General features: G+C 40.8%; 3 protein-coding genes across 4 annotated transcripts; 1 reads left to right on the top strand and 2 right to left on the bottom strand.

Annotated features, from left to right (window-relative positions):
• Positions 1 to 412: 412 nt before the first annotated feature.
• gadd45gb.1 (growth arrest and DNA-damage-inducible, gamma b, tandem duplicate 1) lies at positions 413 to 2,119 on the top strand. Its single transcript, XM_037751989.1, has 3 exons — positions 413 to 805; positions 921 to 1,131; positions 1,399 to 2,119. The coding sequence occupies exons 1-3, from the start codon at positions 663 to 665 to the stop codon at positions 1,510 to 1,512; spliced, it is 468 nt and encodes a 155-aa protein (XP_037607917.1). The 5' UTR covers positions 413 to 662; the 3' UTR covers positions 1,513 to 2,119.
• Positions 2,120 to 4,800: 2,681 nt separating this feature from the next.
• Positions 4,801 to 8,755, bottom strand: si:ch211-22d5.2 (serine/threonine-protein kinase NIM1). Of its 2 annotated transcripts, none has more exons than XM_037753204.1 (4): positions 7,816 to 8,755; positions 6,502 to 6,803; positions 5,934 to 6,202; positions 4,801 to 5,738 (listed from the first exon to the last, which is right to left on the bottom strand). In XM_037753204.1, exons 2-4 carry the CDS (start codon positions 6,773 to 6,775, stop codon positions 4,977 to 4,979), a joined length of 1,305 nt encoding a protein of 434 aa, XP_037609132.1. In that variant the 5' UTR covers positions 6,776 to 6,803; positions 7,816 to 8,755; the 3' UTR covers positions 4,801 to 4,976. The 2 variants fall into 2 exon arrangements, with proteins under 2 accessions (XP_037609132.1, XP_037609131.1); XM_037753203.1 differs by having other exon boundaries at positions 6,502 to 6,787.
• A 673-nt stretch (positions 8,756 to 9,428) lies between these two features.
• Positions 9,429 to 14,200, bottom strand: LOC119478453 (coiled-coil domain-containing protein 152-like). The gene is made up of 8 exons (XM_037753207.1): positions 14,012 to 14,200; positions 13,766 to 13,871; positions 12,915 to 12,983; positions 12,203 to 12,267; positions 11,841 to 11,976; positions 11,396 to 11,523; positions 11,039 to 11,146; positions 9,429 to 10,029 (listed from the first exon to the last, which is right to left on the bottom strand). The coding sequence occupies exons 1-8, from the start codon at positions 14,072 to 14,074 to the stop codon at positions 9,901 to 9,903; spliced, it is 804 nt and encodes a 267-aa protein (XP_037609135.1). The 5' UTR covers positions 14,075 to 14,200; the 3' UTR covers positions 9,429 to 9,900.
• Positions 14,201 to 16,097: the final 1,897 nt, after the last annotated feature.

Below are 16,097 nucleotides of genomic sequence, written 5' to 3'. Positions count from 1 at the left end.
TCTGCAATTACAATCTATGTTTTGTCTGATTTGCACAAAAGTACTGCAGTGATCAAACTTTTGTTTTCTTTAATGAATCTATTTTTTTAGTTTGAGGCCAGGCTCCCCTCTGAGCTCAGCAGCTTGCATGGCCTGAAACTAAAAATAGATTCATTAAAGAAAACAAAAGTTTGATCACTGCAGCACTTTGTGCAATTGATGCTCAGCATGCATCTCTGCAATCAGAATCTGTGTGTTTTAGGAGTTCTCATAAATGCATGTATTTTGCGCAAACCAGAGAAAACACAGATTCTGATTGCAGAGATGCATGCTGAGCATCAATTGAACAAAGTGCTGCAGTAATCAAACTTTCGTTTTCTTTAATGAATCTATTTTTAGTTTCAGGCCATGCAAGCTGCTGAGCTCAGAGAGGTGGAGCGTGCGTGGCTCGATGACCCCCATCAATCTGCCACGAGCCGGAGTGCGACAATAGCATTATCATACCAATACACCATTCAGCTCCAGCCAATCAGAGCGCAGTCCTTTCACTGAGCCGCACGAGCTGGAGAGTATAAGAGAGGGAGGCTGCAGTATAGAAAGCACTCTGCTCCTTCTCGGATTTACTCCCAAACCAAATCTCTCTGAACCATCTCCCTTTGTGGAATATCTACATCATCTTCATCATGACTCTCGAGGAAGTTCTGATCCAGAAAGCCACCGAGCGTGCTGAATGCACCGGCAAAGCCCTGGAGGAGGTTCTGGTGTCTGCTAAAGAGAACGACTCCATCACCGTGGGTGTCTACGAGTGCGCAAAAGTTATGAATCTGTAAGTATGAAACTCTCAGCTGCAACTTAATGCACTTTGCATCAATCATATCTGATAGTTTGGATCATTATTGGATGGAATCTCATGGCCTTTTTTCCCCTTTTTCCCCCCACAGTGACCCAGACAGCGTGTCTTTCTGTGTCCTGGCCGTGGATGAGGAGTTCGAATGTGACATCGCTCTGCAGATCCACTTCACTCTCATCCAGTCCTTCTGCTTCGACAACGACATCAGCATCGTCAGAGTGAGCGACATGCAGCGTCTGGCTGAGATCGTTGGAGACAAGGCTGATGAACAGCTTGAAGATGCGCACTGCGTCCTCATCACGGTATGTTAGAGCTCAGATGATGTGATTCTAAATGATTCCAGAATTGTGTGATTCTGAATCATTCTAGAATTGTGGGATTCTGAATCATTCCAGAATTGTGGGATTCTGAATCATTCCAGAATTGTGGGATTCTGAATCATTCTAGAATTGTGGGATTCTGAATCATTCCAGAATTGTGGGATTCTGAATCATTCCAGAAGTCTATATGTGATGCTTTTTTGGTAGAAACATGTGACTAAAGCCTCTTTCCTCTTCTTGTTTCAACAGAACCCATCTGAAGGGTCTTGGGAGGACCCAGCTCTGGCGAAGCTGCACCTGTTCTGTGAGGAGAGCCGCAGTCTGAATGACTGGGTTCCTGAGATCAGCCTCCTCGAGCGTTGATCCGGGCCTCGGCTCCTCTCTTGCTCAGATGCTGTAAAAGCTTCTCATCTGGAAATACTCATCCTGATGACCAGGATGACCCTGTTTCTTCATCCCTGGATACTCCTGAGGAGGAATCCCATCCAGGCAGCACGGCGCCGGCCCGATGGAGGGCCCCCGGTCCGTGAACCGTCGTCCTCTTGTCCCGTCCATGCCAAGATGACTCTCATTCTTTATGTGAATGGGAGTCAGGCATGCCACAAGAGCGACACATCGACCCTCATTCTTTGTGCGGATGAGGTTTGGAGAGGAAGGAGATGCACGTTGAAGGCACGCGCAGCAGGAGAAGAAGCGGTGCTGAGGAGGAGGCGTTTCTTTAAAAAAAGACTTTTTTAAAGGCGACCTCTTTGCTGTATGAGCAACATGACAACAGTTGCAATCAGCGTAAATGTTTCCCACTTTCCAGAATTGTCTTAATTCTCTAAAGGTTTCACTTTAGAAATTGAAAAATGACAAATAATATTCGAAAATTAAAAAAAATAATAATTAAAAAAAAAGTTTATTGTCTAAAGGTTTCACTTTAGAAATGTAACAATGACAAATTATATTCGAAAATAATAAAAAAAAATAGTGAAAGAAAAAGTTTATTTTCTAAAGGTTTAACTTTAGAAATTTAACAATGACAAATAATATTTGGAAATATGAAAAAAAAAAATTTAAAAAAAGTTTATTGTCTAAAGGTTTCACAATGACAAATAATATTCTAAAACATATTAAAACAAAATTAGAAAAAAAGTTTATTCTCTAAAGGTTTCACTTTAGAAAATGGCTAACTTAAGTTAAAAAAAATTATGAGAATTTGTAAAATTGTCTTATGAGCATTAAATGATGTATTGAAGACAAATGTTTGAAAAAAATGACTCTTGATGTTCCCATCCTGTTGGAACAATGTTTGAAACTAATTTATATCTTTCTAACACTTTCACTTTAGAAATTGTTTGAACTTGTAAGTGGAAAATGCTATTAATAATTAATAAAAGAAAACAAAAAAATAATTTGTTTGTTGTGCTGTGTTTACTTTCTCTTGCAAAGCTCATGCTTGACTTGTGTGTATAATGTGTGTGTGTTTGGGTGGAGGTGGAGGAGGTGGTGGGTGAGGGGTCAGAGGTCAGAGAGGTGTGTGTGTGAGTGTGTGTGCGTGTGTGCGTGTGTGTGGGTGGGGGGGGGGGTTATGAAACTAACAAAAGTTCCAGACTCAGCAGATTTGCATGGAAGGCGCTAAAGCCTGTCATCTGCTGGCTGTTGTCCCTCTCTGCAGACCTCATCTGCATGTGTATGGCGCAGCGCACAATAGAGGAGCTCCGAGGCCTGTCAGCTCTAGCGGTCCGCACAGAGCGCCTATTGTTCGGCCTGCAGATGTCTCCGCAGCCACGCCGAGCCATCTGCCGCTTCTCCTGCAGGTGGGGGTCTGGAGGGGCAGGGCTGGGAGGAGGGAGGAGAGAGGAGATGGAGGAGGAGGAGCCCAGTTGGTGTTGAGGCATCATGGCCCAACAAAAGTTGAGAGAACAAAAGAGTTGTTTTTTTTAAATCTTTTTTTTAATTTTTATTTTCTTCCTTTTTACTCATAGCAAAATAAAATAAAATGAAATATGGATAAAACAAAATTGAGAGAAAAATAAATTAAAGAAAGAGAATTGTTTTTAAATAAAAAATAAATAACAATAATAACAATAATAACAATAAATAAATAAATAATATATATTTTTTAAATAAATAAAACAAACAAAATAATAACAATAATACAAATAAATAAACAAATAAAGAAAGAAAGAAAGAAAACTTTAAAAAAGCCAACATAACTGGGCAAGATCAATATCAAGTGACTGTGTGTGTGCTGTTTGAGACAGGTGGTGGGGGATGGCTGGCTGTCAGTCAGGGTGCAAATCAAATTAAGGCAAGATTAAAAAGAATAAGATAAAATAAAGTAAAATAAAAATAAATAGGTAGATGGATAGATGGTGGTGGAGGTGGGGGTTAGGGGGGTTTCCAGTGCCAGAGTGGGATTGGGTCTGACTGGTTTGGGCCGGTTGTGGAGATGATGGAGAGAGGGGCCCCGAGTATCATCTGGTGTCCTGCCAGCTGCTGACTATTATTTACTCTCAGGCACTTAGTGAAAGTTTGGTAAACAAGCCACAAAGACTAGAGCTCAGCTCAGCTCTGTCTGGCTGCAGCAGCCACCAGCTGCTCAATGAAAGCTGCGTGACGCATCAGTATTTTTTCACCACTTTATTTAGTTTTTCCACAAACAATGGGAGTCTTTTTTAAAGAGACATGGAGGATTTCTTTAAGTGGGTTTTCCCTTCTCCCTTTAACAAAAGTACAATGTTTTTTCATATTTACTGAACTCATCTGTGCACTCTAAAGGGTTGAAAAGCTAAAAACAGGTGCACAAATATATTTTGCATGAAAGAGTTATTGCGCAGAAAAGTAATCATTAACCATGACAGTATTGTAGACTAATTGCTGTTTGTCTCCTGGAGCTTGTTAAGAGCATTTGTGATTATTTCATAAATCTGAGAGGTCCTAAGGATAAAAAACAAAAACACAAAATTACCTTTATTTTTTTATTATTATTTAAAAAACTGGGTACTTTCACCTCTTCAAGCCACTAAAAATCATTCAAATCGAGTAATTTAAGAAGGAAAAAATCCCTCTTTAGATGGATTCTTTCACAATTACTTTGTGTTTCACTTTTACTTTTGTTTAACCCCATGAGACCCGCGATCCCAACCGACTTTACTGTCTTTCACAGGCTGTAGCAGGTTCCCCGTAATGACCTGTGGTGACCTCTAGGCTAATCACAGCCTCATAAAACTTTACAGCCATGAACTACAGACCTAGAGCATTCAGAGGATGGGTGGCTTTCCTAGGTAGATTGACATAAAGAGGGTTTCTGTGCAGTTTACACAACAGAAGTGAGAAATCTCCAAATGTCAAAAGTTTTTGATACCAAATCACAGCATGGCTTCTTCTATGGTGTTCCTCAAAGTCTTGGTGTCTTAATGTGGTATTTAGGAGGGAATATTGCTGCAACAATTTGAGACATAATAGAGTATGGGAAAGGCCATCATATACCTATATCATAATGTTCTATATATTTATACTCCCACACTTTATTTTAATTAATTAGGTGATTAAATCATGTTTATTTCTGATTTATGACTAGAACGACTTGACACTCAGTGCTGAGCAGCATCTCAAATTAATCTTCAGGTTCCCAGCTTTCAGATGATGTACACCACTTCTATGTGACATCTACTGTTGACCTGCTAAAGACACCCTGTACCCCCCTAAAAATGGACAAAAACTGGTCTATTGTGGGTCTCAGAGGGTTAACTTCATCAGGCACTTTAACATTTACCTTAAAAAAAATCACTTTTGCCACTGATTTCATGTTTGTATAAAAGAAGTCTGTATAAAGTCTTTTATGAAAGGACACAAAATTTGGAGCTGTGTCTGAGGCCCTTGTAGGTCCGGAGCCCCTCCCTCTTGGGGTCCCTCACCATCCCCCGGACCACTGGAGGACTGTCGCAGCCCCTCCTCATCTGGGCTCGGTGCAGCAGGATCCGATAAACCCCGGTGACGGGGCTGCGGCTGTCTTTGAGCTGATTGTTCTGCAGGTGCACCGCGGTGAAGCCGAGCTTCGCCAGCGAGCTCCTGATCTCCTTCTCCACCTCCTCCTCCAGGTCCTCGCGCTGCGAGTCCAGCAGGCCCTGCAGAGGGCTCGACGGTTCGGAAGGCACCAACGTCCAGGGGAACTGGATGGGTAAGAGCCAATCGCAGCCCAGCATCTGGTCGACGGCATAGCGGTCGACGGGGGGCACCTTCAAGATGCCCTTGATGAGCCTCTGGCAGGGGCCGGGCACCCAGGGGGGGATGGTGTAGGCGCCTGCGGTGACACAGCGCCGCAGCTTCCCAATGGTCTCGGCGCGGAACGGCATACTGCCGGTCACCATGAAGAAAAGCAGGACCCCCATGGCCCACACGTCCACCGGGGCCCCCAGGTAGCACTCGTCCATGAAGAGCTCGGGGGCGGCGTAGGGTGGCGAACCGCAGAAGGTGTCGAGGGCGTCATTGTGGTTTGAAACCCGCGTGCTGAATCCAAAGTCTGCGACCTTCACGCAGCCGGTGCTGGTGAACAGAACGTTCTCCGCCTTCAGGTCCCGGTGAATGACGTTGATGTTGTGCTGCACAGCAAAACATACAAGCTGGTTGAGTTCAAGGTAGATTTGAGAACTTGCTTTAAACCTGACAACCTGACCTCAACTGGGTCTAAATAAAGCGGGCAGCACAATCGCTGTATTTAGACCCAGTTGATTCCTTGCAATCCCAACAGCAACGAAACTGCTATGATTGGAAAACCAAACACAAATGTCACTAACCATGTATTTGATGGCAGAAAGGATCTGGGCGAAGGTGACCTTGCTGCTGTTGTCAGACATTTTTCCATCGGTGGTGATCCTGTCGTGGAGGTCTCCTCCTCCTGCGTACTCCAGCACCAGGTAGAGGCGGCTCGGCGTCTCCACCACCTCGTACAGACACACCACGTTCGGGTGATGCAGGCATTCCATGCTGATGATCTCCTTGGAGAGCAGACGGTGGGCGTGGTTGTCCAACCTGGTCTTATCCAGGATCTTCAGGGCCACTTTGTCTATGAGGAGGACAGATGAAGGAACACAGAGACAGGGACAAGGGACCCATTATGCTTTTGTGCTTTTCCCTCATCCTTTAGTGTGCTATATAGTTTATGTGCATGCATATAAAAGGTCTCAAACTACCAAGGAAAGTGAATATGCAATTTTTTTTTCTTTCCTATATTGTTTAACAACCAACTGCATCCAGTTTAACTTTATGACCTCCCTCTGCTGCTTGTCTTTTACCTTAAAGCTATTCACAAGGTAATCTAAATAAAGGTTCTAAACAGTGAAGTCTGATAGCATGTACACCTACCTTTAGTCAGAGCATGGAAAGCCAGTTTGACCCTGGAAAAGGTCCCGCAGCCGATCTCCCCGCGGACCTTGTAGAAGCCCACCCTGCGGCCTATGATCAGGTCCTTGATGGTCTTCTCGTCCTTGCACATGTCGGTGGTGAGCTTCTGCAGGGGGGTGGGGCGCAGCGGGGCGTTGGCCTCCTCATCGTCTGGGTCGACTTCGGAGCTGTCCGTCAGGCTGTAGAGGCTGTGGTGGCGCTTGGTGTTTTTCACCTGGTACTCGTCTCCAGGCATTTCTGCAGCTGGCTGAAGATAAGGTCATCTTCAAAAACATGATGATGTTCATCGATCAATGTCATTTACCAGCTCATGGTCTGGACATACAGTAGTTCAAGGCTCAACGATAAGGATTGCCCAATTGCCCGGGGCAAGTAAAATGCCATGTTGGGCTAGTAAATTTAGCAACTCACTTGCCCAAATGGGCTAGTGGTAAAAACTAATTATACACAGTTTTTTATGGAGCTGATGATGGAAATAGCTAAGGAGTGAGCCTTCGTGCTTCCTTCTCATCTCTGTTGAGAGCTGCACATGCGCAGTACCAATCGGGCGGCAGGTAAAGACAAAGTCTTTGAGCTGAAGCGCAAGCAAGCATTTCAACTGTCCTGGAAACAGGACTGCAAGTCTGAGACCATGCGGATAAAACAATGTTGTTTTCAAACGTCGCTGGAGTGCCGACAGCATCTCGCTTGCATGGCCGTAAATTTGTATAGGGGCAAGTACAAATTGACTTTGCTGCTGGGCGCTGATGTTGCAATGGAACGAACAATTGACTTTCACTTCTTAGCAATATACGTTCTTTGTCCTGGTGTCCTCGTCGGACCTGGTGGACATGTACAGCTGGATTTAACATTATAGACATGACCACTGACTATCTGTATAACAATTTAACCACCAATTCACAGACTGACCATACACGGTCCAGTCATATACTCGGTTTTGTCTTGCTTTCCCTGAAATTGCTGATAGGAGGTTAAAAACACCACATTTACTTCACTGGTAATAGCACACAGCAGTGTTTTATCATTTCATCATCATGTAAACACAGGTTAACAGTAGGATACATGCTCAGGTAAAATTTCCCTTTAAAATGTCCCCAAACATTACATATACAATTAAATATTCTACACTTACAGTGCAACAGTTTTTACACATATTACTGTAAATCTACTAGACTAAAAAGTTGTAACCCTCAAATAGCTGCAAAAAAAACCAGGAGGAATTTAACAAAAAGAGAACAAGAATATAGGAAGCATATAGAAAACTTGTTTTCTTACCAAGTCAGCAATCTGTTCCTCTGCATCAAAACACAGCTGTAGAATCCACTGCATGCAGCGATAGGAGAAAGTTCTTCTTTCGGCCCAGTAGAACCCAGAAGAAGGAATTTTCTCCACTTACATGTGGAAGTCTGACAGTTTGTGCCAAAGTCATTGCAGAAGGTCCTTAGAGAACTGAGCTGACCGATGTCGTCACTGTTTCCTTCTCTGTCCTCGCTATCAGACTACTGCACACTGATGGCCAAGGACACAGGAGGGGGGGGGGGGGGGGGGGGGGGGGGGGGGGGGGAGTCATCAGTCAAGTGGACAGACAGTAAGAGCTTCCCTGGCCACACCTCTCACAGCTCACCTCTGTCTATCCTCAACCTCTCCTGCTCCTAGCTGATGAGGATTAAGGTGGTGTCATGAACTCTAATCCTGTTTTAATTTGAGTCTGTGCCAAACCTTTCAAATGGTTAACATCAGTTCAGGACGGCAAAAAATGAGGCCCAAAGGATGGCGACAAAATGTGCATATTGTATTTGTATCCACAGTATATATGAGCAGAACGCTTTGGTTTGCAGGGTCAGCAAAGCAGACACCCGTGTGAGAGACGGTGTTGTGCAGCTGAAGGTTGATCTCTTGGCTTTTGTGAAGATGAAAGGTTATGCAACGGTGTTACCCAATGTTCCCAGAGAGATTAGCTCTTTGTCCACTTTCAGACGCTGGCTGAGCAGCGCAGATAAAGAGATTACAAAGCACGACGTCAGCACTTCACCAGCGTCTTTATACAGGTGTGTTGTCCCTGTGAGGAGCAGGGGAGGGACGGCAAGGAGACACTACAGTCAAAAGACATCAAGACAGCTTTCTTTTAACCCCATGAGACCTTTACTGTCTTTCAGAGACCAAGGAATCCATTGGTAACAACCATGACATTTCAACATGTCAGGAAGGAGGCTAAATAACGCTCCAATAACGCTTTGGCCAAATTTTGGAGAGGAAAAATTGGCATGGCCATTTTCAAAGGGGTCCCCTGACCTCTGACCTCAAGATATGTGAATGAAAATAGGGGTACCCACGAGTCCCGGTCTGTGAAATCTTGCAGATGCTATAAGAGCATTGGAGGACACCGGAGGACATAGAGGCACATGATGTTTTTCAGATTACCTGTCTCATAATCTGAAAAAATGGAAGGGATCCCTATCAAAAGAGTTGGTTTATGCGATTTGTTAAAAACATAATGTTGTAAAACAAATATTGGCCAATGTGTCCCTCGGAGCAGATTTGTTTTTAACTTAAATAAAATATCTACACAGTCCTCCAAATTCAAGTATCAATTTGGCTCCGACATACTTAATCAATCGCAGAATTGCATCTTGGTATTGAGCTGAAGGAGGACTGCATTACTATGAATGTTCTCACTGAACGCTCCACTCTTGTGTTAAAAATCGATTCTTAAAGAATTTTTCTGGTAGACGTAAAAGTTTTAGGCTACTGAGGGAAGCAGATCTTTGCACTTTTACTTTCTTAAACAGCAACAATGGTAAATCCTTGAACACAAATTACAGGAAGTAGAGTTCAAGAGCTCAAGATTAGTAGAACACAAGTTTGACTTCAAGGAATCTAAAAAGAAATTAGGAGAAATTTGATAAATAATTTATTTTTTTCTTTGAATCAAAGGAGATAAACACGTTTAATTAAGTGGGATTGGCCTTCCAGCTAACTGATTCACTCAGAAGTGCGTTTCTCCTGCTTCAGCGCCTCCCCCCAGCTGCCCTCCCATGCAGGCGTCTGATTGGATTAAAGCCTTAGATAGGAATACAGCCTGTATTTACATGTGCTCTCTGCACACTGAGAGTCAGCTGCAAGCAGGGTTGGTGAAACTGCAAATCTAGTCGAGCATGACAGTGCACAAGAAGCATCATAGATAAATAAGTGATCTGTAAAATACAACTCTGAGGAACTGAATTTTGCTTTGAAATGCAACTGAATTATAAATCTGGAAATTTCAAAAACACTTTAAGTCACTCCTGCCCTCCTAGAAAGTCAGGAGATTCATGCACCTGCAGAGCTGACAGGTCAACAGCTTGCTAGCCTCTAGACAAACTACATCTTTCTCCTCTTCAGACGGCTGTCGTGGAAGCCGCCGGCGCGCTGGTTCTCTTCCAGCTCTTTGATTCTCTGACGCAGAGCCACAATCTCCTTATTCTTCTCCTCCTGGAAAAACTGCAGCTTCTGAGGACACACACACGCACGCACACGCACAGTTAATCCACAAACACTACACTAGAGAGAGGCATTATAAACAAGACGTTTCTCAGAACAGGACCGCACAGCTCACAGTGATTACCTGTAAAATTACCACCCACTAATTCTACATCTTTTATTCAGTGATTCTTGTGAAAGGCTGCATCAGGTAAATGGTAGTCAGTGTGCTCGGGCTGTTTGCCTGCGGTGGGCTTTCTATTTAGCTATTCCTAATCAAATTTCTTCTTGGGCTGGAACTACTGATTGTTTTCATTATCATTTGTGATTTTTTGAATTACTATTTTATGATTAATTTAGTATTTAAAATGCACATCACAATTTACCAGACCCCAAGGTGACATTTTTAAATTGCTATTCGATTCACAACGATGGCATGAAAACGGAGAAGAGCTCACATTTGAGAAACTGGAACATCCATGTTTTTGTCTTACAACTTTAACCCTTTCACATTGTGTTTTCAGTTCCTAAAAGTTAATATTAACATTTTAGTCGCCTTAAAATGTGTCATTCAGCGTTCGGTTGTACTTAGCTCTATCCTCTCGTGTCACTTCTGCTTGCAAAAACCAAGATAGCGACGGTCAAAATGCCGAACTCAAGGCTTCAAAACCGCAGTCCACAAACCAATCGGTGAAGTCAAAGTGACTACATCCACTTCTTGTACACAATCTATGGGATAGAATCCCTTCATTTGCTTTTAATTGTGGATTATTATTATTATTATTTACAAATGAGCACATGCTTCTTAACATTTTTCTGTCTAAAATGAATATAATGATATTTATTAGTGTGGCCCCGTGTGGTTCTGTCCTCACTCCTGACCTGCACAAACTGGTTTACAATATGAAATACTGCATGTTCCTGCACTATAAGATCTTGAGTTACAGATTGATTACCATTTAACTGTGTTTTGTACCTTGTTAGTGACCCTCTATAATGTAAAAGAGAGGAGGTAAAAGGTGGTGTGTGGGCTGCTCACCCTCTTGAAGACACTCTGTGGAAGAAGGTTGGAGCCGTGTTGCTGCTGCTGCTGCTGCTGTTGGCTCCACTGAGCTGCACTCTGAACTCTGGCTAACTTGGCACCAAACTGCCAAAACAAACAGAGCAAAAGACCAACAAGCTTAGAGAGGAAGCTGGCCATCACAGGTCAACACTCATTGGTAGGAGCTTAATATCAGCTGATAAATAGCGATAGAACAATACCAGTCTATTTCTATGTAAATCTGCACAACAGGCTTGTTAAGCGTAGAAAAAAATAATTCTTGTGACCTTTTTCATTGAGCTAATCAGAAAGAAATCACTCCAGCAAAACTGTAGGAAGTAGCTTTTCATTTACCTCCATCTGTAACTTCAGGAGCTCGCTCTGCCTCTCCCTCTCCTGGTCTTTCAGCCTCCTCTTCAACTCCTCCAGATCCAGATCCTTTTTCTCCAGCAGACTCTTCACCTCAGCATCTTTAGCTTCCACTGTCGGGAAATAAAACCACAGCAGGCCCCAGCCAAATACAGATTGTGTGCTGTGGGCTGATATCATTATTGTTGTTAGGGGACTCTAACAATGTCACTTTGGTAACGTCTCACTGAAAAATAAAAGTGTGAAATGCTCCACACGTTTAACTACTTTACAACCACAAGTGTTAAATGTAAATTTCCGGATATATCTGATCCGCTGTCGTTGCCTTGCATTGAGAATTTAGGGCTGTGGGGGGATTATTTGTGCATGTATAATCTAAATTCATTTAATAACATCAGCACTGTCACTGTCTGTTTTAGTCTGGTCTTACACTGATGGAAACGCTGGCTGTGGGCATCCTCCACCTCTCTCCTGCACTGCTGTCTTGCAGCCTCTAGCTCCCTCTTGTGTCTCTCTGCTTCTGCTCTCATATCACCGACAAGCTGCTGGAGCTCAGCTTCTCCATCCTGATGACAGTGTGAGGACAATGTTTAGAGATAATAATAAGTTAAATGGAAAATGTAACTTGCCCCCCATGGAAAGTCAGCTGTCTCTGAACATTACGAACATTCGTATCACAACATACAGAGAGCGTTGCCTTGTCCACAGACCAGCAATGGGAATGGAAACATTCACTTTTCAATGTATTTAATGATAAATTCTGCTAGTGTTCACTCCTGCCTCAGTTCTTACCTCTGCGGTTCTCTCATTCTGTTGTTTCACGTCCGCCATATAGTTCTTCAGTCTCTCATTCTCCACTGCAACATGAACAGTTTCAGAATATATCATGTAAATCCTTACAAAGAATTTACATTACCGTTTTATGTAAATTACTATAGCAGTGGTGCTATGGGTTTATTTACCAAATAATATAATACTAAATGGATATCACACAGAAAATAAGACATTTTCACATTTTTCCAAGAGACATTAAAAAAAAAAAAAAATGCAAAGATTAGGTTTTGCCTATTTTTTACGCATGCTGCGGTTCACAGCTAAAACAGACAGTGAAAATTATCTTTTGACCGTATATTGACATCATACCATCAAACTAAAAGCTGTCTAGTGTTTTTTCTGTGGACAGAATCCCATTGCTAACACAAGTGTTCGCAGGAAAATGCAGAGATTTGCACAGCTCCATAAATTAATAGAGTACCGGCTTTTAATTGTGGATTATTAGTATTATTTACAATTATTTTTCTTGTCCGTTTTCTGTCTAAAATAAATATTAATTAATTTATAATTTAATTAAATGGCTACTACGAAAAACAGCAATAATAACAACAGCAACAGTATTAAATCTAGAACCATTTATTCCATATTCTCCTCTAACTTGTGTTAGAGTTGGCATAGGATATATATATATATATAGTTTTTTGTGAGTCTAGTGTTTTATTGCACTTACCCCTGAGGTTGCACTGCTCCTGCAGAGTCTGCTGCAGTCTGTTCACTGTGACAAGAAGACTATCTCTCTCTGCAACAGGTAGATCAATAGAATTACGAAGATTTCATGGTTTGTTTGATGCTTTTTAGTTGCCATACATATGTACAGGTTCCAGTATAAAAATATGGAGAAAATAAATAAATAAATGGGAAAATTAAACATAATAGTAAATAAGGACAAAGACCAATAAATAAAGAGGCAAATTAAAACAGAAATATCAATTTATCTCACATTTAATCAATTAATTAATGGCTAAATTTATTTTAAATATTAATTTTGCTGCATTTAATGACAAAATTATTTATTTATCAAGTCATTTATTTATCTTTTCATTTATTTTTGATTTTGGCAGGTTCTATCCTCCATATAAAACAACTCAATGAGGGACATAAAGTTCATACAACCTGTGAAATGTATTTTAATGTATTTCTTTCCTACCTTTATCTAACACTATGTGATACTGAAACTCACCCATCCAGTATTTTCTTTACAAATTAGAGTGCAATACTGCATGTGCAAATACAACCATTTGACACAGTACAGTCATCATCATTATCATAATCATCTCATTGTTGCTATGAATTTTATTCATCTTTAAATGTTGAAATGCATGACAATGTATTAAAAAATATGTCCTTTAATATTTCAGCCCATCAGTATATTTTCACAAATTTGTCATTTGGCATAGAATCACCAGCAGAGGGAGACATATGTCAAATCAATAAAACAAATGCTGTAGTAAATAGGTAAAATAAACCTGCACCTCAAGTTTTCCTTTCAGTTTTCATCCAATGAAAGGATTAAACACTCACCCTCAATCACACTTCTCTCCTTGGTCAGATGGAACTTCATGAGTCTATTGGCATCCTCCAGCATGATCTCCATCATGTTGTTTTTGCCATTAACCTCTGTGATTTTCTGTTTGATACAAGAGGAAATCAAACACTAAAGAAATACTGTGCAATACAATAATGTCAATAACACATGGCATCCACTATTTAGCTAGTTAGCTAACACTAGCTGAGTTGAGTTAGCATAGCTAATGTTAGCTACCTTACCAGTTCTAGTTGAGTAAACTCCTCCATGAAGCTGTCGAGATTAACACAGTTTAACTTCATCATTTTACTAGTCTAAGAAAGAGCAAAGACTGTAGTAACAAAGTAATAATATATGTTTACTGCTTTAGTTCAATTGAGGCTACACTAAGGTTGTGCTAGATCAGGGGTCAGCATCATGCGGCTCTTCAGCTCTCCAGTGGCTCCATGTGGATTTATAAAAACAATGAGTGGATATGAATAACTGTTTTTTGTGTATATTTTCATTTTTATTTATCATTGTTGTAGGTCTGTGGTATGACGTTACGACGGAGTATTAGGGCCACATTGAGAAAAAAAATGTATCTGAGATTTCAAGAATAAAGTCAGAATATTATAAAGTAGTAATTTTACGTGTTATTTTCTTTTTTCTCGTAAAGTCAAGACATGCTATACTATGACTTTTTTTGGTGAAATTTTTCGACATACTATACTATGACTTTTTTTTCATGAAATTTTTCGACATACTATACTATAACTTTTTTTCATGAAATTTTTCGACATGCTATACTATGATTTGAATTCATGTAATCTTTCGACATACTATACTATAACTTTAATTCATGAAACTTTTCGACATGCTATACTATAACTTTTTTTGGTGACATTTTTCGACATACTATACTATGACTTTTTTGCATGAAACTTTTCGACATGCTATACTATGACTTTTTTTGGTGACATTTTTCGACATACTATACTATGACTTTTTTGCATGAAACTTTTCGACATGCTATACTATGACTTTTTTTGGTGACATTTTTCGACATACTATACTATGACTTTTTTGCATGAAATTTTTCGACATACTATACTATAACTTTAATTCATGAAACTTTTCGACATGCTATACTATAACTTTTTTTGGTGACATTTTTCGACATACTATACTATGACTTTTTTGCATGAAACTTTTCGACATGCTATACTATGACTTTTTTTGGTGACATTTTTCGACATACTATACTATAACTTTTTTGCATGAAACTTTTCGACATGCTATACTATAACTTTTTTTGGTGACATTTTTCGACATGCTATACTATGACTATATTTCATGAAATCTTTCGACATACTATACTATGACTTTATTTCATGAAATTTTTCGACATACTATATTATGACTTTAATTCATGAAATTTTTCGACATAGCCTACTATACTATAACTTTTTTTGGTGACATTTTTCGACATACTATACTATAACTTTTTTTGGTGACATTTTTCGACATGCTATACTATGACTATATTTCATGAAATTTTTCAACATAGGGGAGAGTGGGGTAAGATGAGCCAATTTTTACTTATGCTGTCCTCGAGGTTAGGAAAAATGAGACAGAAGCAGAATGAAAACTTGAACCTTAAATTCAGGATCTCTCCTATCAAATGAAATGATCAGCATGCATCCATCACAAAGCTGTCTGGAAAAAATGACCTTCCCAAAAAAAGTGCTCCTGTGGCTCAACTTGCCCCAGGTAAGGGGTAAGTTGATCCGAGTCAGTGGGCAAGTTGAGCCATCGTGGGGTAAACTGAACATCTGAGTTTTTAAGTTTAAACCTCAGCATAAGTGTGTTAACAAACAGTTTCACAGTTATGAACTTGTGAGAACAAACCACCTGTGAGTTTCAAGACCATTGAACAATCAAAATATCATTCAATATTCGACAATATTCCAGTCGTCAAGGTTGCAGTGAAATATGAACTGTTGCTCCCTCCTTGCAGTTCCTCCAGCCTTTTGAGGTTGAGGTAGCTCCTTCAGCACATCACTCAGTGGAAAAGATGCCTCATCCTTTTCCTTGAATACAAAGGTGGGCTTCTCACGTCAAGTGTTCCCCCGGATTCTTCTGAGAAATCTTGCACTCACTTCGTTGCCCTCCAGGCTCTCAACCAAGCCAATGTAATGGTCGCTTCTGCCTTTGGATACAAAGTTTACTATGACAAAGTCACCAACTGACAGATCTGAGATGTCTGATTCACTTCTCTCATCATTAGAACTCTCATGCTCAGAAGTGTCATCAAATGGGATGGGAACATCACTCTCCTCAGAACTG

The sequence above is a fragment of the Sebastes umbrosus genome, chromosome 19 (assembly GCF_015220745.1).
Source record: "Sebastes umbrosus isolate fSebUmb1 chromosome 19, fSebUmb1.pri, whole genome shotgun sequence".
Classification (NCBI taxonomy): domain Eukaryota; kingdom Metazoa; phylum Chordata; class Actinopteri; order Perciformes; family Sebastidae; genus Sebastes; species Sebastes umbrosus.
The sequence above is the reverse complement of the archived record's forward strand: the minus strand, read 5'-3'. Positions and strand labels throughout refer to the sequence as shown.